Source organism: Pinus tabuliformis, chromosome 3_2 (assembly GCF_031772625.1).
Source record: "Pinus tabuliformis cultivar Carrire ecotype Pingquan chromosome 3_2, CPIR1, whole genome shotgun sequence".
NCBI lineage: Eukaryota > Viridiplantae > Streptophyta > Pinopsida > Pinales > Pinaceae > Pinus > Pinus tabuliformis.
The window spans coordinates 38,037,319-38,063,341 of NC_142302.1; the positions used below are offsets into that span (position 1 = coordinate 38,037,319).

Genomic DNA, 26,023 nt, shown 5'->3' on the forward strand with positions numbered 1-26,023 from the left:
TATTGAAAATTGTGGTTTGTAAAGTTTGATATTTATTCATCCCACTAAAGACTCTTTCTTTTAAATGTGATTTTAAGCTTGAGAAGCAAGTATTATGGTTGTAAGTTTTGGATCTTGATGAACCATGATCCTTGTAGCTTTGATGAGAAGATTAAAATTACCATGGGTTCGTCAGTAAAATTTAGTGTGCAGTGTAAATGATACTAATAAATATATATATATATATATATGGCCCTGCATTAACTTTTTTGTCTTAAAAAGTTAAAAAATAATAATAAAAATAATAATAATAATATAATAATAAAAAATATCGCATTTTGAGTCTTAGTGTTCATTATTTCTCTATAATACTGATGGTTGGTAAGGTGGGACCTTACACCTTCCTTCTGCAATATTTCATAACAGATCATGTGAATTGTGTGTGTCCAAAATTCAAACGAGCTCAATTCTCACTCTATTTATATTCTCCAAAGGGGTTCAAATAGACATGTCTTCTAGGGTAGGGCCAACTTGACAGGCAGGGCCGACTTGGCATCTAGAGGCAATTTTGACCCAAATTACATATTTGAAAAATTCTTTTCTAGGCTATAAATAAGCCTTTGACTTTGACCAATACAAATAATAATGAGCATGAAGAACATGCTTCAATAAAATAATAATTTGACTTGAGCATGAAACCCATGCTTGAAAAATAAATTTTCTCTCTTCTTTTCGATTTTGCATAAAATATACAATGGCATAAATACAATAATAATTATGAAGACCAAACCTAGTTACATTTTCCAAAAATTTTCACTTTTCAACTGATAAAATAAATAAACACCATGCACATAAATTTAGGACACTTAGTTTTTGGTCAAACTCTGACCCTAGAAAAACCCACAAGGGGAAAGCTAGTCTAGAAGAGGATTTTATTAGCTTATCTCAGAGAAAATAATTACACGGCACTAAAACATCAAGGTACTTATCTCCCCTTGAATGTCATGCCGACTACCTTGGAATTCGTGTCACAGCTTTAGCTCTAATTCTGGAAATTCGAGCCACAATTCTAGAACTCTGACAACTTTGGAGTTTGAACGATAGTCAATTATCTTCTCATAAATAGACCTTAGTTCTGAAGAATCCTCCTCTAAAGTTTTCCTCGAGTCTAGTGCACATTGTCCCCCTTTTCATCCTTTATCTGCGTGCTAAACACCCTAACAGATCTCCATAAAATGTAGGCCAGCCAATTGAAAACTTTGCCAGAAAAACGAGCTTCAGACAGCTCTGATTTCTCCAAGAAATTCGTGTTATGAATCTCTCTCAGCCATTGTTTTACAACCAGACCGAGTTGACTCGGAAACGGCCTGGTCAAACCGAGCCGATAAAAAAAATTACGACCAGGCCAAGTAACCGGCTAGGTTGGCCGAGTCAACTATGACTCGGCCTAGTCATCCAATGACCAGGCCGAGTCATAGTTGACTCGGTCAACCAGGCCGAGTACGTATTGACCAGGCCTAGTCATTGGAAAACGGCTGGGCAGCGTAAAAAATAAATTTTATTCACTTTTTTTTGGATTTGTGGTGTGAAATTAATCTGTTTGGATGTCTGTAATTTTATTATGAAGTACACAATGCATAAAGTATGCCATGAACCATTGCAAAACTATTTGTAATCAAGTTAATAAGAAGGCGCCTTGCTTATAAAAGGTAACCTCTCCCTCGTAATAGAATGGTGATATTCTTTTCAGAATCTTGCTGTTTATCTCTCTGATGTTTTCATTATGTCAGGTATGACTAATTTTTTTCAGATCTGCAAGTAGATCAAAGATCCTCTTCATACTTTCGAATCCAAAAGTCCAAGTACCTGTAAGATATGTGAGGCTGTTTTCCCTGCAATATACTGATAACATCTCCAAAGGCAGAAAGTGACAAGTTTATAGCTTTTGCTTCTTCCATAGTTTGGCCACTAGCCTGTGTCTTAAGAATTTGTTCGCTTCCACCTAAATTAACCATCCACAACTTACCTGTTATGGCGTATGTCTCATCAACTCTCAAACCCCTAGTGACAATCCTGATCAAGCTGAAAAGAGGAACAGCTTTCTTCAGGAAAAGCTTTCTAATATGCATTTTCTGAAAAACCAAATTTCCCAGTAAGCAAAATTATGCTGAAAGGTGTATTAACACATCTAACCTTTAGTGTTGTATCTAGATGTCTACCTGTAATACATATCTTCTTGCTTACAGAGACAAAAGGATGTCATGAATCCACTGGACTTGAGGTTTTTCATTCTTTAAGATTTTGCTGAGGACCTCAATCAGGAAAAAACAGAGCACAAAATTTAGTAAACCCCACTGCCACAGTGCAACTCTCACCTATGTGACCTGCTTGAAGCCTCATTGACATTGGTCCACACAGTAGATCTTGTCCATCTGCCAATAAGGTACCATAGAAATGCTTGTTTGAAATCCATCGCTACAGCTTCAATCAGATTTTTAATCTCCATACCACTTGGTGCATCCATTTGAATTAAAAGGCTATACCAATATTAGAAAGTTCTTCAATCTATTCAAATCTTTAAATCAAGCTCTGTGAGAGAATAGAAGCACATTTCAAAATCTTGATTTGAGAGGCAAATCAATCCCAACACTTAAATAACCAAAATTTTCCTTATGCAGAATATAAAATGGCATTATGTAATTACTACCACAATCCAGAATTACTATTGCAGCACCGCAAACATATTAATAAATCCATTTAGAAACATGGAAGACCTGGTAAAAACAAGCAAAATTTGTAAATATGAAGAGCATTTTAACACAGAAGAATTAAATAGAAACACATATCTATATATGTTTAGTTTTCAAGGTTAAAATGTGTATACTATAATCTAGAACCTGAATTAAAAGTGTTCGAACCAAAGTGTAAATACATAAGACCCTCCGGTATAAACCCCCCTAGTCAAGTTAAAAAGTTTGATCATATGTTGTCTTCCATCTATATTATAATGCTATGTGTTTGGAAACATGAATGAAAATCTTTAAAATTATGTTTAAAATATTTAAAATTATGTTTTTTTATAAAAAAAATAAATATTTAATGTATTTTTTACAACGACCGAGTCATTGAAATCGACTAGGCCGAGTCATTACCGAATCCTGGTCGGAGTCGGAGTCGATCCTCGGCCTGGTCGGAGTCCTGGTCCTGGTTGTAAAACACTGCTCTCAGCCCTCCTCGTAAACAACAGAGATCTCTCTTGGAATCTCAGCCTGCCAACCCTACCTAAATTTCTTGGTCTGCATGCATATTACCTCTGCTGGAAACACGAATTTGCACTCACTTCCTTTGTTATATGTTTTCTCTTCCTCAGTCTTGCTATCACAGCCTCCTCTTCTTTGCTCCTTGCTCTCTTCTCCAAAAATGTGCTTGAAGAATAATGAACTCACTTTTTCTTTTTCCCTTTTTAGTCTCTCATAATGATGAGACAACCCTAACCCTTTGATCTATGGTTGAGATTAAATCTCATCTCTCATAGATCAATGGTGGAGATCTACTCTTCACTTGACCCCCTTTTTTATGTCCCCCCTTCATTAAGAGCCAACCTAGTCACTTTAATGGTGTTTTTGTACCTTGTACATTTTTCCACATAAAGTCACTTTAAAAACATAAAGTGACTTTAATAATATAAAGAACATAGTACTAAAGTACCTCATAAAGTGACTTTTAAGTCACGTGGCTTTAATAACAAATAAAGTCACATACTAAAACAGTGTTTTCATGTGTTTTCCTAGGAAAAAGGCAAAAGCATTAGGAAACACCTCCTTGGTACCTTTTCTCAACACTCCCTCTTACCAAGGAAGGTGTTTCTCACCACTCCCAACTTGTCTCTGAGATACACATGCTTGCCCCTTGGCAATGACTTGGTGAGAATGTTTGCAACCTACTCCTCAGTGGATATGTACTCAAGCTTCACTGCTCCTCTCTGAACCCAATCCCAGATAAAGTGGTACCTGACCTCTATGTGCTTTGACCAGTGATGAAATACTGGATTCTCCGTGAGTTTAATGCAACTTATCACAGTATATCATAGTCGATCTCAGCCTCTGATCAAATAAGCCACAGAACAACTTGCGAAGCCAAATAGCCTTGCAACTTGCCTAACTGACTGGAATGTACTCAACCTCCGCAAAATTCAGTGCCACTAATTTTTGTTTCTTGTTGAACCATGGCGCAACTGTCGAACCCAACCTAAAACAACATCCAAAAGTACTCTTCAATCACTAGCACTGCAACCCAATATGAGTCTATACAACTTGTTAACCTGACTCCATCCCCCTAGATACAGTCCATACCATAGTCCACTGTGCCTTGTAGGTATCGCAATACATGTTTTGTAGCCATCCAGTGCATCCTCTTGGGCTCCATCATAAACTGACTCAATGTGTTGACTGCAAAACAGATATCTGGCCTAGTGTTGACCAGATACATCAACGAACCGATCAACTAACGATACATAGTGGGGTTCACCAACTCGGAATCTAAAGCATGCAGCTTCTTCTAGTTGGTGATCATCGAAGTAGCCATAGGCCTGCAATCCTCCATACGAAATCTCCTCAGTATGTCCCCTGCATATCTGCCCTGGCCCATGAAGATATGTCCATCCTCTTGCCAAACCTCCAACCCCAAAAAATAATGCATCAATCCCATATTAGTCATGTCAAACTTTGAAGCAAGGTCCCTCTTGCAGTGTTGAATGAGTCTCTCCTCTCTTGTAATAAACAAATCATCCACATATAGAACCAAAATGAGTGGATCCTCACCAACCATAATGAAATATAGTTTCGAATCTGCATCACTCTTTTGGAAACCCATCTGCTACAAGTAAGCATCGATCCTCTCGTACCATGCTTTTGATGCCTACTTCAATCCATATAAGGCTTTCTTAAGCCTACACACATGAGACTCTCTCCCATGCACCTCAAAGCCCTATGGTTGCTCAATGTACACCTCCTCCTATATGACCCCTTTAAGAAAGGCGGTCTTCACATCCATCTAGTGGATCTTCCACCCCATCTCAGCTGCTATAGAGGTCACTGCCCTAATAGAGTTATAACGAGCAACCGGTGCAAAGGACTCCTCATAGTCAACTCGCTCTACTTGTGAGAACCACAATGCCACAAATATCACTTTGAACTTCTTCACGCTGCCATCCACAACATGGTTAATCTTGTAGAACCACCTGGAAGTTGCCACTAGGTTCCCTCAAATCTCAGCACTATCTCCCATACATCATTCTTCATGATAGAGGCATACTCCTCCACCATGGCATCCTGCCAAATTTGTTGTCTCACAGCCTCCTCAAAGCTAGTTGGCTTAGTCTCCACAACATCTGCCACATAGCCACCCAATCTCTCTGGCGGTCTACTCTTCCTCACTGACCACTTGGGTTTCCCCACTGACTCTTGTACTTCCTGCAAGGTCTCACGAAACCATCTTGGCATCCTCTTCCTTGAAGTAGCCTCGAGGACTAGTATGGGAAAATCCTCCCCTGGAGCCTCTCCTCCTAATGAGGATGTCCCTCCTGCAGTCTGTGGTGAACTTGTATTCTGAGATCTTGTGTCTGGTGATCCTGAACTCTGTCATCCTGTCACCCCATAAGTAGGTGATACTCCTAACCCTGGTGCACCACCTGAAGATCCTAATACCTATGGTGTGGCTCCCTGCAGAGGAGCCTGCTTCTCTACTCAATCATTTTCTTTGGACCACCTCAAGGCCCTCTTCTCCTCAAATCTCACATCCCTCCTCAGGACAACTTTCGTCTGCGTAGGAATGTATATGCGGTAGGCCTTGGAAGCCTCACTATAACCCACAAAAATACCCTTCTCTATGGTGGGTTCCATCTTTGTCCTCTTCTCCTCAGGGACGTGTGAATATGTGCCCAATCTCAAGCTTCTTCGCAAAAAAAGCCTCCTCAGGAGTCTTACTCCCCAAGACTCTGTGTGGACTCCTATTCTGCAAGTACATTGCAGTGTTACACGCTTCAGGCCATAAAAAAAGGTAGTCTTTGATCATGCAACATAGCTCTCGTTGCACCCACTATGGCCTTGTTCTTCCTCTCTGCCACCCCATTCTACTTGGGGTTATAAGGCACTATGTAGTCCCTCCTGATGCCTGCACTCCTATAGAACTCCTTCATTTCCTTGGAGGTATATTTGCCCCCATTGTTTGCCCTCAAGGCATTGATCTTCTTCCCCGCTTGGTTCTCCACAAAAGACTTAAACTCTTGGAACCTCTTGAAGACCTGATCCTTGGTCTTCATAAAGAAAATCCAAGTCTTCCTAGAGTAGTCATCAATGAAAGTTACATAGTACTCAAATCCTCTCAATCATACATGAGACATAGGACCATACACATCAAAGTGTATCAAATCCAAAATACCTACTACCCTACTATCACTACTCAAGAAAGGTGCCTTGGTGTAATTTCCCAAAGCACACACCTTGCACATATCATGATGCTTAGTGTTGAACTTAGGTAAACCTGTAACAATCTCTCTCAGCATCCTGAATGCTCCATGGTGCAAGTGGGCCATCCTCCTGTGCCATATCTCGCACAACTCACTATTGTTGGTCTGCGCACTAAGGCTCTGGTAGGCTAAAACATAAACCTATAAAGCCTCCCACTGCAGACTCTAATCACTCTAGCACAAGTGATATTGGAACCATTGGGATACATAAGCCCCTGTCCATCCTGGAATACCACTACATATCCCCTGTCCTCAATACTTGAGACTAAAATTAGGTTCTTCTTCAGCCTTAGAACATATAAGACCTCTGTCACTTTCAAGGGAGGCGATGACTCCCTCTGAAAGGATACAGTCCCCACTCCTGTTGCTCTGACCTTGGAGTTATCTCCAAGCACCACCTCCAAGTCTACATCATCCTCTGTAAGAATTGTAAATTGCTCCCTCACTCTAGTCATATGAAAGGAAGCTCCACTGTCTACAAACCAAACACTGGAAGACGTGACACTAGTGACAAGACTCACCACTAAAGCAAACTTTGTGTCAAACCTAGTGGAAAACTCATCCACCTCTGCTAAAGCGATTATGCCCTTCTTCTTCCTGGTCTTGTTGGGACATTGAAAGGCATAGTGACCCATCTTACAAGCAGAGCATCTCACTTTGTTCATGTCCTTCTCTTGGCCTTTTGTTTCCCCTTTTGCTGCTTGGGCCCACTAGAAGACCCTTCTTGGCCTTCTTCTTGCCCTTAGCTACGAGGGCAACAATCTCCTCCTCATCTACCCCAGCACGCTGCTTGCCACTCTTGGCACTCCCCCTGGATGAAATCATCCCACATCCTCATCCAATCAGGAAAATGCTCTCTGGAAACAATGTCATCTATGAATTCATCCCACTACTTGGGAAAACCATCCAATGTCATCCTAACCAACTAGTCCTTAGGGATAATCTCTCCCACTGCAGCCAACTCATCTCTCACCTGTGTGACCCTAGTGAGGTATGAGGTCACAGTGTCAGTCTTGGTCATCTTGGTGTTTCTTAACTTCTGACACAACACCATCTTCCTATTCTCATTGGAGCTCTGGTGAAGTTTTACTAGGGAATCCCACATCTCATGGGAAAACTTCTTCCCTGTCACATGAAGGAATAGGTGGTCTTTAATAATATCGAGAATGATTCTCCTTGCCTTCACATTCTGCTTGTTGAAGTCTGCCAACTGAACTGGATTAGTGGGAGGTTGTACTGCACTCTCTACAATATCCCACACCTCAACTTCCTCAAGCAGCAACATCATTCTCTCCTTCCATGGGCCAAAATTCTCAGCCCCACTCAACCTATCCTCCACCCTCAAACCAGTAGCCATCTGACCTCCACAACCAACACAGTTTCTCAATCACTAAAGACTGTCAAACTCCTCCCCCTCAACTATAGATCTCTGGTATATAAGTAGTTTTATGCTTCTTGTAGGTTCACTGTTTATCAGCTGAAGGTTTCACTGGCTGCTCTGATACCATGTAGAAATTTTTAAGGTTTGCACTATAGTTTAGTTTTGTTGTAGCCCACCCCAGTTTCACTGCGTTTTGCATAGAAGTTTAATGCCCAACCCACAGTTTTCTTGCATACAAAATTTCAATGCAAATTACAAGAGAAACATTAAGGACTATTTCTACTTCTTTTCACTTTTCAGCTGATAAAATAAATAAACACCGTGCACAGAATTTTAGAACACTTAGTTTTTGGTCAAACTCTCACCCTAGAAAAACCCACATGGAGAAAACCAGTCTAGAAAAGTATTTTATTAGCTTATCTCAGAGAAAATAATTACACAGCATTAACACATCAAGGTACTTATCTCCCCTTGAATATCATGCCAACTGCCTTGGATTTGTGTCACAGCTTCAGCTCTAGTTTTGGAAATTTGCCACAATTCCAGACCTCTAAAAGCTTTGGAGTTTGAACCAGAGTCAATTCTATGCTCAGAAATCGACCTCTATTCTGAAGTATCCTCCTCTAAAGTTTGCCTCAAATTTGGCGCAGATTGTCGCTCTTTTCAGCCTCAGTCTGCATGCTAAATACCCCGACAGATCTCTTAAAATGTGGGCCAGCTGATTGAAAACTTTGCCAAAAAATGACCTTCAGATAACTCTGACTTATCCAAGAAATTTTTGTTGAGAATCTCTCTCGTCCCTTCTCAAAAACAGTGCAGATCTCTCCTAGAATCTTGACCTTCCAACCCTGCCCTAATTCCTTGGTCTAATCTTACCTTGACCCCCCTTTTTCATGTCCCCCCATCATTAAAAGCCTCCCTAGTTACTTTAATGTTGTTTTTGTACCTTGTTCCACATAAAGTCACTTTATCAAGAAATAAAGTCATGTGATACAAGGTACCTTTTTCCACATAAAGTCAATAGGAGTTATTTCTTGCTATCGAAAAGACCAGAAAATACAAGATGTGCCTTCTAATCAGGACAATAGCAGAGAACGGGGAAAAGACCATGCTAATGACAATGATCAAATCTGAAGAGTGGGGGCCTATCCAAGCATTGCGATTTTTGGTATTCAATATTGACCCACAAATATATATGTTAGAGAATTGTAATTAGGACAAGAATTAGATTAATATAATTCATAAGGGCAAAATATTATTAAATAAATTGGAGCATTATCATTGGAGTTAAAATTTATTCTTGGAAAAGGTAAAATGAAGTTAAAGTTAGTGGCAACATAAAGTTTTATAAAGTCAATCAAGTTAATTTTGTTTTCAAGGAAAGAGATTAACACCTAATTCCAAAAGTGGACTCATCAAGGGAAAAAAATTTGCCTACAATATCCTTCATTATCCTTACGTTGAGGACAAAGCAATTTGAAGAGGATGGCAATGTTATCAACATAATAATAAGTTAATTAGTTAATCAAAAGATGTGTCTTTCTGATAAGACACATCTATTAGTGAAAAAGCACCTGGCCTAGGTATTTATAACAGGGGCCCTCATTGTAACATTCAATCATTATTATTCATTCTATCAATAATTTATATATCAATACATTTATACAATTACAATATTGTCTACATACATACAAACAGGAACTGTTTGTTACATTAGACATGGTGTTTTCCAAAGTAAAAAAAAAAGAAGTTAAAAGGACAGTGTTACCGGAATGATTAATATTGCGGGATAAAGGGCTAAATGAGTTGCCATCACCCATCCAAAAGCTGCCAATGGAACAATGCCTGCATTCAGTACAAAATATATGATAAGTTTCAGAAATAAATACGGGTATATCTGGCAATGGTTCTTGAACTGGATCCATACAAAACCGATTATACTTGCTCGGATATGTGAAAAATCATTTTGAATTAGCAGGGCCCATACTATAAGTATTGCCATGTCAATTTAGTACCTTTTCCCAAAACAAGAAAAAACAAAAACACTTTAATTGGAATAATGATCATCCAGACATGTGATTTAAGGGCTTAACTCATCAGTAGGCTAGAAAGTAACACATCAGAAGAAAGTTGAACTTCATTATCGTGATTCGTAAGCATATTCTACTTAATAAGCATATATTCATTTCATGTGAAACAGAACACCCTGGCATCTCACCAGGATGGATAAATAACATCCCCCTGCAAGCTGTGCTATAAATTGGTTGATATATTAGCAACAGCATAACAAAAGCACAAATTAGAGTATGTACTAACAAGCTCAGGTTTAGTCTTGTGCATGCTGTAACTTGTAATAGGGGAGAAGTGATTTTTCTCTACACAATGCTGTCCGGTGCCAAGCATCAGTTTAAGATCACATGGTCAACTATTTAAGTCAAAAAATCAGCAACACAGAAGATCAAAAAGTTTAGAGAATCAGGAATAAATTGGGAAAAACTCCGCAAGTATAAAAAAGTAAAGATATACGCATAGATTTCCAGTGGCATCAATGGATGACATTAAATGGAATACTTCATCCTCCTGTAACTCTGTTTATCACCGTTTGTCACTTGCAGTCAACTGGTAGAAACTAGCTCAAACAGGGAGAAAAAATGGGACAAAGCCCACAAAATTTTTGCTTTTATAGACAACCTGGTGCAATCTTTCTTTGACTTGCGATTTAAAACTGTAAACTAAAATCACAAGTTTGACACATGTTGACAGAGTCAAACTCAGTCAATGCAGTTTTGAATCAGCAAGCTTTGGATCAGCACATTTGGACACTGATTCCGTTCAAACTCTGAAAATTTCACTTTAAGGCATGATTCTTGCTTCACTGGCCAATAATTAGAAGCTATGTCAATGACTCTACAGATCTAAAGGAACCAGTTTACCTCCCATAGATGTGAGATGAGACCTCACTACCAGATTCATTTAAGCTACAAAGGAGGCTTCAACCTCAGTTACTAGCTCCATTACAGACTTGCCTTCAACACAACAAAGATAGCATCATCTAACAGAAATTGAGGGATAATACAGACATGATTAAAAACTGAGATCATATAGGCTTCTAGATATATTGAAATGGCCTACTTATATCGTACAACAGGAGCTAATTTGTTTTTCGCACCCTATTAAATGTTAATTTTTAATCATTTTCAACGTATATTAGACTAACAAAAAAGTCTTGTGCAGTACCCTTTTGATCCGTATGAGATGTATGCATCCATCTCATTGGTTGATTTTATTCATGATGGACTGAATATAATTTCTTTTTCATCTCCTGATAAATCTTTACAAATGGATACACAAAATGTTGAAATGTTTTCCCTCGTAAACATTGAATAGAGAAATGAAGGACATTTTAAATGCTTTTATCCCCAAAGCCAAACACTAATAGAAGAGTCGCCATGGTTCCCTGCCTGCCCTCTGTAATCTCAATTTTAACCAAGTTTAGCAAACCAACTAGAAAAACATAGTTTAAGAGTGAAGTATCTTTCCCAAAGGGTTTGCATCCACTGGTGAAGAATGAGAAATTTGTTATTAGTGGGAAAGGTCCAATTCTCATGAGCACTATTCCTAGAGCCATGGAGCCACCTTGAGGTAGTGGTCAAATGTATGGTTTTTGTTGATTTCTGATAGCATTGGATGTGCTCTAAGTCTCAAATTTTGCAGGGAGGCTTCGGCACATGTATTCCAAAGAACCCAGAATTTGTTTTGGGAAATGTTGATTTGAGGTAGCATCGGATGTGCTCTAGCAACGAAAATTGGTGGAGGCTAAAGCACATGAGATCTCCAATACCCAGAAATGGTTTGAGCAGATTCTAAACAGTTTCGAAGATATTAAAATAATTAATATTTTAATGGAGTCCCTAAGTCTAAACTTAGGGAAAATAAAATATTAATGTGAATTAATATAAAACTGTGTTAGAAGGGTCAAAAAGTCATGGATCAAGCCAGAGTTAATTTTAGCCATTGATTAGGGACTTAATCTCGGTCGTTGATTTGTCAACGAGAAAAGTATAAGAGAAGGCTTGAGGGTCACTTGGAGGACACACTAAGGGAGACCAATCAGTTCAATTTCTGGAGCAGGGTTAGCTGAGAAATTCGAACTAGTGGTCTGGTTAGCAATCAGGAGGCAGCGAGTACGGAACAGAGAGAAGGGCTCAGCCACAAGAGACCAGCGTTGAGGCAGGAGAGGCAGACACAGGGCATTTCAGGCAGACGCAGAGGCAACAGGACACTGCACAGTCACTAGAGGCCCTGAGTGGGTGACGCAAAGAGGCCCAGGGCTGACACAGAGTGTCTGGGAGTCACACAGAGGTCAGCCAAGCTGACGCTAAGACTAGGAGAAGTGCTGGAGAATTTCTCTCTGTGAGTAAGCCAGTTTGGCACCCTGTTGTACTGAAGAATTGTTGAATAATAAAATCCTCCCTTGCTGCACAGGTTTTCCCACTTTGGGTTTTTCCGGGGATGATTGTCCAAAATATCTGTGTCAATGTGTTGATTCTTGTACATGTGTTTATTTCTGTATTACGGTGTGATATCTGCAACAAAATTTATTTTAATGTTTATTGAAGGAATTTCATAAATAACTTATTGAAGAATAAGTAGGAAAAGTAAATCAGATGTTGAAGTGATAGAATTTTCACAGAAAATTCCACCCGGAGATAGTTTTATTAAAATAATTAATTAATGAGATCCTAAGTCTAAACTTAGGAAATTAAAATAATCAATTAGTATTAATCTAACTGTGGGTGTAACTTCTACAAGAAGATGGGAATCAAAAATAAATGATCTTAGCCATTGATTAGCTTCTAATCTGGGTCATTGAATGTCAACGAGAAGATTATTTAAGGAGGCCTGATTGTTGATTTGGGGTAGCATCGAATGTGCTCTAGCCATGAAAATTGGTGGAGAGGCTAAAGCACATGAGATCTCCAAGACCCAGAAATAGTTTGGACAGATTGTACCCGGTTTGGGAGATATTAAAATAATTAATATTTTTAATGGAGTTCCCAAGTCTAAACTTAAGAAAAATAAAATATTAATGGGTATTAATATAAAACTGGGTTAGAAGGTTCCAAAAGTCATGGATCAAGCCAAATCTAATCTTAGTCGTTGATTAGAGATTTAATCTCGGTCGTTGAAGGACCAACGAGAAAAGTATAAGAAGAAGCTTGAGGGTCAGTTGGAGAATACACTAGAGTGATCAGTGATTCGATTTGCTAGAGCGGGGTTGCTAAGCAAAGTCAAATCAGTGATCAACAGCGAGGGACAGAGAGGCAGAGATAGTGCCAAGAGACTAGCGCAGAAGCAGAGAGTGAGAGGCAGCTGCCAGTTCAGGCCATGCAGAGCCAGTAGAGACGGCACAGAGGCCAGAAGGATTGTGTCATCCATGCAAAGAGTAGCTGGAGTGATGCAGAGGGTCCCAGAGGCTACGCAGTGCCTCAGAGGGCTGACGCAGAGGCTAGAAGGGTCAACGCATAGCTTCAAAATCGTTGGAGAGGGTTTCGCGGGACAAGTTTTCTGAATACCTATTTCCGAATAGAGAGGTATTGTTGCTATGTATTTTTTCTTTGTCGAGTGAGCTGGTTACGCACCCAGTTGTACTCAAGGAAATACTGCATAATAATATACCCTCAGAATAACTGCACCGGTTTTCCCGCATTGGGTTTTTCCAGGGACATTTCTCCAAAAATAATGGTGTCACTTGTGTGTTTGTTTTCTTTTAGCTGATGATCTGTAGATGTTGAGACTGTATTGTGTTTATTTCGTTATTTATATGTTTTAAATAACTTGTTCAAAATTTACAAGTAGAAGAAATAAACCAGCAGAATACAGATTAATTTTGTAACGGATAAACTTAAAAAATTCAACATGGTATCAGAGCGTGGTTGCAAATAACAAGAAAGTGGATGGCATCAGCTAAGCAGAGCATTTGCAGCAGAATCAGCTGTCACGAGTGACAGAAGCGACAGAGTAAGGGTTGACGCAGAGGGACTATGTCATCATTCTGGGCCAAAGAGAGGCCAGCGCAGAGGCTGAGGAGGGCAGAGAAAGGCTCACGCAGAGACCAGGAGGGTTGACGCAGTGGCTAAGGGAGTTGTTTTTGCCAGTGTCGGGATTGCGCAGAGCCTAGAGGCTCATTCCTTCAGTTGTTAGGGCATAGGAAGCTGTGGGCAGTTTGCGGGAGCGAAGCTGGTGGGGTACTATGGTCAGAACAGTACCTAACAGGGCAAAACCAAGGTAGAGGGAGTTGCTGCCAAGGCGAATTTCTAGCCAAGGAATCCAGATCAGTGTTGCGGGTGCGTAGATAATCGGAGAGGGGCAACTTGACGATTAGCAGAAAGATTTCCAGGAGGGAAATCAGGACTCAGAGGGAGTCCAGCAAAGAACTTCCAGGCGGGAAGTAGAGAGACTCAGCAGGAGTCGAAAGGAGAACTTCCAGAGGGAAGTAGAGAGACTCAGAGGAGTTAACAGAAGAGCAGCGAGATGGTCGTGAATGGACTGAGAGATCAAGACAGGTTGGACGAGGCGTCCAACTTTGTGGTATGGAAAGCCAAGATCTTGTCCATTTTAGATAGACATCGCATCAAGGGCTTCGCCTTGAGAGTAATGGCTATCCTAATTGACCCAGTAGCTAACGAGAAGTACGAGGAGGCAATGACCAAGGCAAAATGCATCATCCTTGATGGGGTCAAGGATCATGTGGTCCAACATATTGCCAAGAAGGAAATGGCAAAAGAATTGTGGGACACCTTGAAGACGTTGTACCAGCATACTTCCGTGTAGAGGAAGCTCTTACTTGAGAATCAGCTACAGTTATATGAAATGCAGAAGGGGAGTAGTTGGATCACTTCCTCGGTCAGTTGAAGGAGATCCGGGACCAACTGGCTTCCATAGGAGCCACGCCAGATGAAGAGATGATGGTAAGGACCGCACTTAACGCAATCTCCGAGGATTAGGAGACATTTGTCCAGAGCATACTAGGCAAGGCGGATCTTCCACATTGGGAAGAATTGTGGGCGGCTCTTCGAATTCTTGATCTCTCTTGGTGTGTCTCCAACTAACCCTCAAGCCTCCTCTTATACTTTTCCTGTTGACGATTCAACGGCCGAGATTAAGTCCCTAATCAATGGCTAAGATTAGATCTGGCTTGATCCTCGTCTCTTAGAACTTTCTCACCCATTTTATATTAATACACATTAATATTTTAATTTTCCTAAGTTTAGACTTAGGAACCCATTAAAAATATTAATTATTTTAATATCTCTTCATCCAGGTGGAATTTCTCCAAACGATTTCTAGGTCTTGGAGATCTCATGTGCCTTAGCCTCTCCACCAATTTTCAAGGCTAGAGCACATCCGATCCTACCAAAAATCAACATTCTTGCCCTGGTCAAAAATCTTAATTGTGATGTCAGGAAGTTCGGAATACTGATTTTCCAAGTCTACAGTGCCTATGTCGGCATGAGGTAGATGCTTATGTACCAAGTCTAATGATCTGTTTTCTTCGATTTGTGGCTTGGTAGGGGATCCCATGTTCAATATTTTGGCCAACTCCTCCTTCAGTTTTTGACAATTTGCAGTAGCAGCAAGAAGATCCTCACTTACACTTCCATACTTGCGTTTGCTTGAGCCTTTCATTGTCTTCTTAAGTTTATATTTCGGTCCATGTTTTCCTTCTCTACCTAATACATTATGCCAATTTTTCCACAGATAAGAAATTCTGTCCCTATCACTGTGATTGTCCACCTCATCCATGCTTGGCTGAAGCTGAAGTTTTGGAGGCATAGACCCTTTATATCCTTCTTGTAGATTTTTCTTTTCAAACTGCACGCTATCCTTGCCTCTTAGGCAGATTATCCATCATATTCTTAACTTCCACTTGCAATCCCTCTATCCCTGCTAACAAACAGTCCCACTCGACTACACCATTTCGTCCCAATACAACTGGATTTTTCATTGCATCAGTCCCTTTTCCGTCTGAAGTTTCCAGAGGTTCTGACTGTTCAGTCACAGAGACTGTGGAATCTGAACTATTCAGGAGATCTGAACAGCAAATGTGTCTCTTTTCTGCGTGAGCTTCCTCTGTGGTAGACTTTTCAATTTCTGAAATCTTTTTATTCTTTCACGGCTCTGGGTCTTGGGTTTCCGACCTACAATCTCTATTTTCTCTCTTTGCCATCTTTGATGATACCCATGCTTCCATGAGTTCTGTCACCTTTAAGAAAGTTCTGTTATAGTCTTCAAATTTCTGAGCAAATTCTTCTTGTCTTGAAAACATTTTAAGTCCCACAGCTGGCCAAGAACGTCGCTCTGATACCACAGTAAGATACCCAACCGGAGTACCTTGGGAAATCCACGAAATTTTCTGAGTTTATAGAATCTTGTTCACTGTGATATTTTTACAAATGGTTTGTATGCAAAGTCTTGTAGGTGATTGTTGGAAGTTTATTTCCAAATATACATATACAGTGAAGAGCGAATGCCAAATAAAGCTTCAAAAACCCTTGTATGAAATATGTATTGAATCCAAAAGAGGCATACAAACTGATACAACTCAATATGACAATATATTTGAGTTATGCAAGTCTTTCCCACAAGCTAGAACAATGATACACAGTGAGAAATAAGAGCAAAGTAACCTGATTTGAAGTCTGTAATTTATATCAGATATCAGTACTCTTCCTTTGTCAATGTGTGGCAACTCCCAAAGGTTATTTGATTCAGGAATAAATTCTGAAAATCAGTTAGAACTCAGCTCCTCCTAAAAGTGCAAACTCAGTAAAGTCCATGGCTCCCTTTTCTCAGAAATGTCCGCTTCAATGCACAGGTATTCAGCGTGTCTCCACAGCCCACACACAGAGACAAGATGGCAGTCACTGGTGGTTAAATTCATCCCACAATATGTGCTACAGTCAGTAGAGGAACTCAACCCACCAACTAGTAACTCGTCCCACAGTGTGGCTCTCATGTGGCTCAAACTTTCAGCAAATAAAGAGAAATATCAACCCTTCCTTCCAGGTACACGACCCACTGGACATATGCCAAACTCGAGCTCCTTGTGACTGGTTAATACACTGCCCTTGGTACAAAAATTCTGGAATAAACTTTCTGATAAATATGGCTGAGTGAAAACCCAGCTCGGCATCTCTAACTTTGAAGCAAACAAAGTTCGTTCTTCAAGCGAAATACTCCAGAAGACTTGGAATATGTAGATCTCCATTGAGATACAAGATATATATTAAAATGTATAAATAAGAATGATGTTACAATAGAGTGAGGATCTTGTATATATAGCTAGGTAAGCACCATTTCACGAGCAGTCATGTCTCCTTAGACATGTTTCCAATTATTAATTAACTAATCATTATTACAATTACTTATATTTAAATTTTTTATATATATTTTATTCGTAACATTGCCTTCCTCCTCAAAAAAGCTTTGTCCTCAAAGCTTGTTGATGCAAAAGGCTTGGTCTCTTTTTCAGTTCGAATGTCTTCTCATCTCGGCACTGTCATCTTCGTTGATACAAGTTGATATGATCTTCTAAAGGACAAACAAAACTGTCGCACTGAGAAAGGATTAGACCTTCCTAGATTAATCTTCTATGGAATATTTTGATCACTAGAATTTTGTAACGAATTGTCATCATAGGACTGGATTGAGGTTACATCAATATTCTTTGGAACATCAGTTTGTTGTTTCTGTTCTCAATGGAACCGATACGTAGCTTGGTTGAGTTATCTACTCTCATGATTCGAATGTCGATAGGGAACTTTTTTGGTTTGACTTTCCCTTATTAGGTGTGTGGAAATTTTTTGATTTTCTTCTGGTACTATAGTTGTTGAGTTAGGTACACAATCTTCGTTTGGAATTTTCAACATCTAGATTGTAACATGTCAGAGTGTTTTTCCTTCAATTGATTGATCCTCTTCTTGAGTTCTGTTATTGACTGGTTCAGTATTTGTTTCTTTATCTTCAACTGAGGATGTTACGACTGGCGATTTCAATGCTTCCTCTTGAATTGTTAATTTTAGGTAACAATGGTATGTTCTATGCTTAAGAGCAATTTTACTTCAATTTCCCTATTAGCCCAATGTCAATATCCAGTTTAGCAATCACATCAACATGATAGTAAAATGCAGATAGAACATAAACATAAACAATAGAATACAAGCCAAGACAAGAGGACACAAGATGTGGCACCAGCCAGGGAGGGAAACCCTTGATCAATTCTTCTTATATTCTTCAATAGTTCAGTAGAGAGAGAGACAGTATAATTTACAAATCTAATAATTTATGATAGCAGCAAAAAGCCCTAACCAGAAAAGTCAACGTTGGTCAACAAGGCAGAATTCTTCCTCTATTCAGCTCAATCAAACCCAGTCAACTTCGGCCTCCAACAACAAGTGTAATCAGTCCAAAACAGTCCGAAAAAGTCCAGTCAAAACTGGTCAACGAAAACTCTGTGGCCAGCCCTAGAACAGTCAACACTGGCCAAAGCAAAGGTCAGATTGCCTCGATTTTAGTGCCCAAATATGTGGCCTGCAAGGAAGGAGATACCTCACCCAAACCAAAGTCAAAACAGATCAACACATCAAGTCAACGCAGTCAAACAGCCTCCCTACAACACGGTCAATGCCAGTCAACGCCGGTCAAACAGAAATTTGTCCTCCTTTCCTTCGCACGTGTGAGAGGGAAAATTGCCCAAATCTGCGAACCCAATCACAAGAGGAGAGAGAGAGATGTGAGATGAGATGATGGTGAAAATGACTTCAGGTCTCCTTTTATATGCAACGTTGAGGATGAGCTGGGGGTTTGAATGCCTATTTTGCTTGCTAACCAACCTTGAAAATTTGTCCATAATATAAATAGATTCATATCTTCATTTGTACATGTCGAAATCGGATGATCTTTAGATCAATCCTACACCTCTCGGAGAGAAGAATCCAAGAAAAATATCAGTTGTCATAAATAAGATGACCCATGTGGAGTTTGGCCTTAGTTGCCAATTTTAACATGAATACAATGTTCTAACTTGTCTTTTAACGACTTCTTGTCTTCTTAAGCTTTTTAATTTGTGTTAGTAATTTTTCGCCATTATCCTTAAGTTGCAAGACTTCTTCATTTCTATCAACAGTGATTTTGTCAATTTCATTTTGCATATTTTGTACTATTTTACCTTCTTGAAAAATTGCTTTTGAAATATCTTGGATAATCTTTAAATCAATCCTACACCTCTCGGAGAGAGGAATCCAAGAAAAATATCAGCTATCATAAATAAGATGACCCATGTGGAGTTTGGCCCTAGTTACCAATTTTAACATCAATACAATGTTCTAACTTGTCTTTTAATGACTTCTTATCTTCTTAAGCTTTTTAATTTGTGTTAGTAATTTTTCATAATGATCCTTAAGTCGCAAGACTTCTTCATTTCTATCAGCAGTGATTTTGTCAATTTCATTTTGCATATTTTGTACTTTCTTACCTTCTTGAAAAATTGTTTTTGAAATATCTTGGATGTCTTCTGGTGTTATTGAATTTGGCTTCACGGTGACATCCTATATTGTTATTTTTTTCTTTTTGTAAGGAAATGTCAAGAACTTCTTTTTCGTATTCAGGATGAAGGAACCAAGGGTTTCCATCTAGGGTGAACCTAAAATAGTGTCCCCTTGATCGCTCCATAAGGTTTGAACTGAGAATTGTGATACGAATGTATAATCTCCAAAGTTTAAATGTAAATTGGTTATGTCATATATTTTGTTGTTAAAACAGTCAAATTCTTCAATTATATTTTAGTCGGGAATCACTAATTGCTTTGCGATTTTAGGTTTTATATAATTTTTATTTTCGGCTAGCGAGATAGCGATAGTAACATCTTTTCCCGCAATAGACCCTTTAATTTTAAATAGCACTTAAGCGTAGTTATATTTAGTCTCTGGGAATCTTTCGGCCTTCATTTCTGTATTAGGCTCCATTTTGCTTCTCGAGATGAACTTTCTTCAATTTCATCCAAAAATTTGGAATCTTCTCCTTTTCTTTTTTTTTCTTGGTCACGAACTTCTAGAACCACACATATCCCTTCTCATGACGATTGGTAGAAGGTGCCAGTGGCAATCTACAGCTTGTTTAATCATAAAATTAAATATACGATGAATGGTACGGACCCAAAACAAATGTTTGTACAGCGATGTGATTATAACTATCGTACGGATGGTATAGTTGTGATGCGGCTAGCATGTATGATAGCATCTGTCTAGATTGTCTGGATTTACTAGAGTTGGCAGAAATTTAAAAAAATAAATAAATAAACAGTAGCCATATGAACAGTGTTGTACGGATTATCAGTTATTATTTTAATGGAAACTGTGGTAAGATGGAGTATCTATCGAAAATCAATTGGCAAATATCATGTACACACTGTATGGACAGCCAATTTGATTTTGTAGCTGCCAGCGACTGCCCGACAACCAAAGTCAATGGCAACTGTTATGGTAACAGTTGTATTATTTTGTAGTTGTATCAATTAGGAGCGATTGGTATGAATAGATAGAAGTGGCTATTCAAACAACCCACAACAAATTTATTCCGACAACGGCAGTGGATTGTACGGTGACTGTTGTGTGAAGCTTAGCGTCTGTTCGTAGGAGTAAAACCAGTCCATGTTTAACATGGAAACCAGGATAGTGTGGGGTTCAATATTCCCAGTTGGTGTGCAAAGGCGGATGAAAAAAATGTTGCATTTGCAAATGGCTAATGCAAAATCTAGGTGCGAGAGTGAAGGAAAAGGACCCTGCGGCTGCGTAGGAGGGACGATTGACTGGGTCGTACCGGGGCTCTGGTGCAGCAGCAAAGTAAGTCGCTTTTTTTTCTTTTTCTTTTTCTAATAACTTTTTATATTTTTCTTTTAAAATAATATTTTTTTTTAATGAGTTTATTTTATTTTTTTAATAATATATATTTTAAATATTTTCTTTTTTTTATAATCTCTTCCTTTTATATAAATTCTCTTTTTATATATATCTTTCTTCTTTCTTTTTAAATGGCCAAGGGCCTCTAACAAACTCAGCAACGGAGAACTCCAAAAGTGTAGTGAAACGCTTCAATCTTGACGACAACAATGTTGACGAAACCTTGATGGCCAAGGGCCTAGATCGGAGAGCGTGACTCTGTGCAACGGTTCAGCAGCCTAGAGGACCAAATTGCTTTGATACCAAATGAAGCGAACAAAGTTCGTTCTTCAAACTAGATATTCCAGAAGACTTGGAATATGTAGATCTCCATTGAGATACAAGAATATATATTAAAATGTATGAATAAGAATGATGTTACAATTGAGAGTGAGAGTCCTGTATATATAGCCAGGTAAGCACCCTTTCACGAGCGGTCATGTCTCCTTAGACATGCCTCTAATTATTAATTAACTAGGTTTGGTCAACATAATGACATGTGTAATCATGATTTTATGTAATTGATGTAAAGAAGAAGAAAAAAAATATTTACGCTTGTGGCATGGGTTTCATGATCAAGGAATTTTATTTTTATAGATGAAGCTCCCATTGAGAACTATCAAGATTGGTCATCAAGTCATAAAAACTATTGAGTCAATGTCAAGTACTGAAGACCCATTTGGGCATGTTATACATTGTAAAAAGAGAATTTATTTGAGTCACAAACCCTCGAAGACCTTGTCACAAGTACTATCTCATGTCGGCCTTCAAAAGGAGATGAAGATGATTCTAGAAAATCATGTCGGCCTAGTCACAAGGTAAAGTCGCCCTATTTTACATGGACAAACCACTACATATAGAAGTACTCGGCCTCACTTGAAGGATATTCGATTCAAGCATCTGAAATACATCAAGAAGTGTGAAAATCACAAGAAGAGCAGTCTCATAACCAGCGAAGAGAAAGGCAAGAAGAGTGAAGAGGTTTAGCATTATTTTCGGGTAATTTTCCTCACACGTGTGACAAAGATTAGGGTTTTTGCAGTAGGGTTATATCAGTCCCTAAAGAAACCAACAAGGAGGTCACCAACCATCATTCTTGCTAGCCAAAATCACCAAAAGAAGACTCCAAGTCAAGTGAAGAAGGAAAGCATCTCCAATCTACCTCAAGCTAGCTCACACGTGCGAATTGCAGAGGTACAGGAAGGCCGAGAGTTGTAGGATTGTGGAAGAGGGCCGAAATTTCAAAGTAACAGCGTTAGAAGTCAGTTTGACTTGTGTTGACTTGGGCAAGAAGAAGTAGTGAAGAAGGGTCTTATGACTTGGTCGTGGAGAGGTTGATCAGTCAATGGTCTTGGTCTTAGTCTTGGTATTCGTTAATTGAAGATTCTATAAGAATAATTTGTTTGGGTTTTCCTCTCAAGTTCGAGAGGTTTTGGCCCTGGCTGATCGCCTACATCTTGTGTCTCTTGTCGCATTATCGTTTATGGTTTGGTAGTTATTTGATGAAGAAGAACACTATAATAATCTAAGTCAAAGAAGAACCTAATCTAAAGAAGTAAAAAGTATTCTCAAGCAGTTATCATCAAAGAGAAATCACCTAATTCCTATGGCCTTGATTTCTCAACACACAAGGCCAAGAAAAGGCTTAAAATATATGAGAATAATCAATTGTGGCACAACAAGCCTTCAAGAAGCCCCAAGTTGAAGCATGGAGCAAGACTAGGGTTTAAAATAGGGCAAAGGGCATTAGCCCTAAAATGGAGAAACTAGCCACGAGAATAGGCTGATTTTGAGGCACTAACCTCACAACCAAGTGTTGAATCCCACAGGCAATCTCTGGTTGGACTTTACCTATCAAAACTCGGCCTCCTGGAGCACTGCGTTAGCCTCTGCGTAACTAGTTGGATGGCTTGCTCTGGACTGGGCTCAAATGAAGTCGTTCTGTCTCTCAAAGCTGAGAAAATTGTCTCTCCGACCCTCTAGGAATCCTTCCCTGCCTCTGGAAATAAGAAAGGTTTTTTCTCCTCACCAAATCGATCTACCTGATTGAAGCACTGCACAGTCCCTTAGCGCTGCCTCTCTGGGATAATTCGACTCACTTGCTGCTGCCTCCCCGAATCTGGAAAATCTTTCCTCCGACTCACTGTCCCTACCCCTCAATCACTGCTTCGATCTCACTGGCTCTCTCTCCGGCAACTGATTGTTGCTACTCTGGAAATCGATCTACTCATGAAATCGAACTGCTGAAGTGATTTCTCCAAGCCCCATCGACTTCTTATAATCCTCTGTTGAGACTTCAACAGCCAAGATTAGATCTTAATTGATGGCTAGGATTAACTTGAAGTCGATCCGTGTGAGTTTCTAGAACATTCACACCTTAACTTAATTAATTCTAATTAATTAGTCATATTCCCTAAGTTTAGACTTAGGAAATATTTAAAAACTGACTAATAATCTAATTAAGTCATTTCTAGGCGGAATTTCCAGAAATGATTTTTGGGTTTTGGAGATCTCATGCATTCTAGCCTCTCCGCAAAATTTCAAGGCTAGAACACATCTGATGCTACAAAAACTAACATTTCCAATGGTAGGTGGTAGGTCTCCTAATTCCTCACAGTTGAGGAGTTATTCCTCTATGAAGTTTGGAGCCCCATTCTTGGTCAAGAAGCCCAGAGGATATGCCACAAGAAAATTGTTTATTCAAGAAAATTAAAAATAAAATAGCCCTAGTCAAAAGATGATTTTATTAAAGGACAAAAGCAACCAAAATTAAATTATAGTCACTCGAAGGGAAATCATTTTGGCTTCAAATTTTAAATTTGAATTTTAATCTTTTCCCTCCCATTTGCATAATTCGGCTTCCCTCCAATTTTTCAAGTCGGCTCCTTTAAGGGATCCGCCCTTTCTCCTCAATAAAATGGCACTCATTTCCTCCACAAAGGTACAGATTAAGCATTGAACTTGTTATCTTGGTGACCATTCGTGGCCTTGTGTAGTCATGGAGATCTTAAGTTGGTTGAAGGTTTGAAGCAAAACTCTTGAATGTAATATGTATTTTGATTACTTTTCTGGTTAGAAGTTTGAGATAACTTGATCATTGTGTAAGGGGGTATTTCGTAAATCCTTTCAGTGGAAACCATTGCATGAAGCTTCGTGGGCCTATTTAGCAGACCATGTGACACCTAATCTGAAACACAAGTTCAAGACTATTTTGCCTCCCTCCTTGACAGACTAGTGGCAGAATATTCCTAAAAAAAATCATGTATCAGAGGTTGTTCTGAAGCTGTTTGAAGGCAGTCATTCAGAGGCGGTTCCACAGGCATCCTAAGGAGCAACAATTGTGGGAGTGATATCGGGAGCACAAAAGAACTTTTTATCTACTTGTGAAGATATCAGTGACATTATCAAAGTCTGCAGAAGAGGTATGAAATGTCCTTACCAGAATCATTGAGAGGTTGTTCTGAAGCTTGAAGGTTGACAAAGCTTAATTCTTCATTGCATATTTGAAGAATACATCTTCTACTTGTGAAGATATCAGTGACATTATCAAAGTCTGCAGAAGAGGTATGAAATGTCCTTACCAGAATCATTGAGAGGTTGTTCTGAAGCTTGAAGGTTGACAAAGCTTAATTCTTCATTGCATATCTGAAGTACACATCTGCAGAAAGATATTATATATATATATATATATATATATATATATTGAAGGCAGTTGGGTAGTGCAAGGCAGGAGAGTGAAGTCTCCTTCAGGTTGGAGCTTGAAAACACTTCAGGGTGGCAAGGTGGTGCTAGGGCAAGTTGGAGCTTGCAGGGTGTTGGAGCATCCTATCAGTTGTAGCTGATAAAATCAGGTGTTGGAGCATCCTTCTAGTTGGAGCTGGTAAAACTAGGGTGCAAGAGCATCCTTTTAGGAGTTGGAGCTACCTAATAAACTTGAATGATTTTCTACAGTACTAGGGAGTTAGGGTTTCCCTTTCAGTTAGAGCTAAAGCATTTTTGTACAGACAAAATATTAGAAAAGTGTTCGGTGGTTTTTCTTCCGGAAGGGTTTCCACCTAATAATTTTGTTGTGTATTGCTCTTGCCATGTGTTGTTGATTACTATTTTATTGTTCATGATCTAAAAAATTTATAATTAACTAATTGTAAGTGAATTATTGATTCACACCCCTCTCAGGGTTTCTAACAGAAAATATGTCGGTGTCGCACACCTTAGGGGACTTGGGAACCTTATGGTCGAAGTGCTCCCTGGAAGTATTCCCGCATGCCAAGAGGCCTCCTAAGTTGGTCTAGAAATATTATGGAAAGTAAAATAAAATAAATTTTATTCTTGGGTTTCATGTAGGCTCAAAAGGGACAAGTCAGCCCCATCATGAAAGCGTGTGTCCCTTCGAGTAAATGCACCCATTCAACTTGTATATATACACGTAATGTGACACTTCATTCGTCTCCCTCACTCGTCGTATCTCTTATCTAGAAGACACTCATGGGAGCAGAAAAAGGATGAAATGGCTAAAGTTTGGACTTGGTTTTTGGCACAGATTTCTAGACATTTTATTGTAAACCTTGTTGAAGAAGAATTTCTCTTAGAAGAAGAGTTGTTGGGTTTTCTCCCAAGTTTGGGTTTCCCAGGGAAATTTTGTTGTCTCTATTGTGCATGGTTGTCTCTTTATGATCTTTATTGTTTCTACTGTTTTCACCACTATTTTCTCTATATAATTGCTTGATGATATCTGTGACATAAGAAGAATTAATTAAAGATCATTAGAAGTAATTATCAAATCAGAAAATTAATTTTCTACTATGCATCTTTGCAAAAAACTCAACAAATCTAAGACCGGTTCAAGGACGAATCTGCACAGTGCGCGATTCAGACCTTTGATCTAAGCGAACAGTTCATGCAACACTGGACCACATGTTGATTTGGGGTAGCATCGGATGTGCTCTAGCCATGAAAATTGGTGGAGAGGCTAAAGCACATGAGATCTCCAAGACCCATAAATGGTTTGGGCAGATTCTAACCGGTTTGGGAGATATTAAAATAATTAATATTTTTAATGGAGCTTCTAAGTCTAAACTTAGGAAAAATAAAATATTGATGGGTATTAATATAAAACTGGGTTAGAAGGCTCCAAAAGTC

The 26,023-nt window shown here is 39.1% G+C and overlaps 2 protein-coding genes across 8 annotated transcripts in view; both read right to left on the reverse strand.

Annotated features, from left to right (window-relative positions):
• LOC149179703 (GPI transamidase subunit PIG-U) overlaps nucleotides 1-26,023 on the reverse strand; it is a 398,977-nt gene that overhangs the window by 154,512 nt on the left and 218,442 nt on the right. For all 5 annotated transcript variants that reach the window (XR_016256865.1, XR_016256864.1, XM_089415759.1 and 2 more), the window contains exon 7: nucleotides 9,655-9,731. Coding sequence is in view for 3 of the 5 variants with exons in the window: in XM_089415759.1 (XP_089271885.1) it covers nucleotides 9,655-9,731 (77 nt within the window). In the remaining 2 variants the exon portion in view is untranslated. The remainder of the gene's footprint in view (nucleotides 1-9,654; nucleotides 9,732-26,023) is intronic.
• Nucleotides 1,480-3,171, reverse strand: LOC149179704 (kinesin-like protein KIN-14U). 3 transcript variants are annotated; one of them, XR_016257404.1, is made up of 2 exons: nucleotides 2,355-3,171; nucleotides 1,480-2,111 (listed from the first exon to the last, which is right to left on the reverse strand). XR_016257404.1 is itself a non-coding variant. In XM_089418040.1 (2 exons), exons 1-2 carry the CDS (start codon nucleotides 2,501-2,503, stop codon nucleotides 1,803-1,805), a joined length of 408 nt encoding a protein of 135 aa, XP_089274166.1. In that variant the 5' UTR covers nucleotides 2,504-3,168; the 3' UTR covers nucleotides 1,480-1,802. The 3 variants fall into 3 exon arrangements, 1 of the variants encoding a protein (XP_089274166.1); XR_016257403.1 differs by having other exon boundaries at nucleotides 1,480-2,061; nucleotides 2,199-3,171; XM_089418040.1 differs by having other exon boundaries at nucleotides 1,480-2,061; nucleotides 2,355-3,168.

Bases quoted from the DNA above. Each gene is read 5' to 3' on its own strand.
- LOC149179704 (XM_089418040.1), bottom strand. From the start codon at position 2,503: ATGGATGCACCAAGTGGTATGGAGATTAAAAATCTGATTGAAGCTGTA. The intron at 2,062-2,354 runs GTGAGAGTTGCA...TCCTCTTTTCAG, and splicing joins GCTTCAAGCAGGTCACATAG to CTTGATCAGGATTGTCACTA.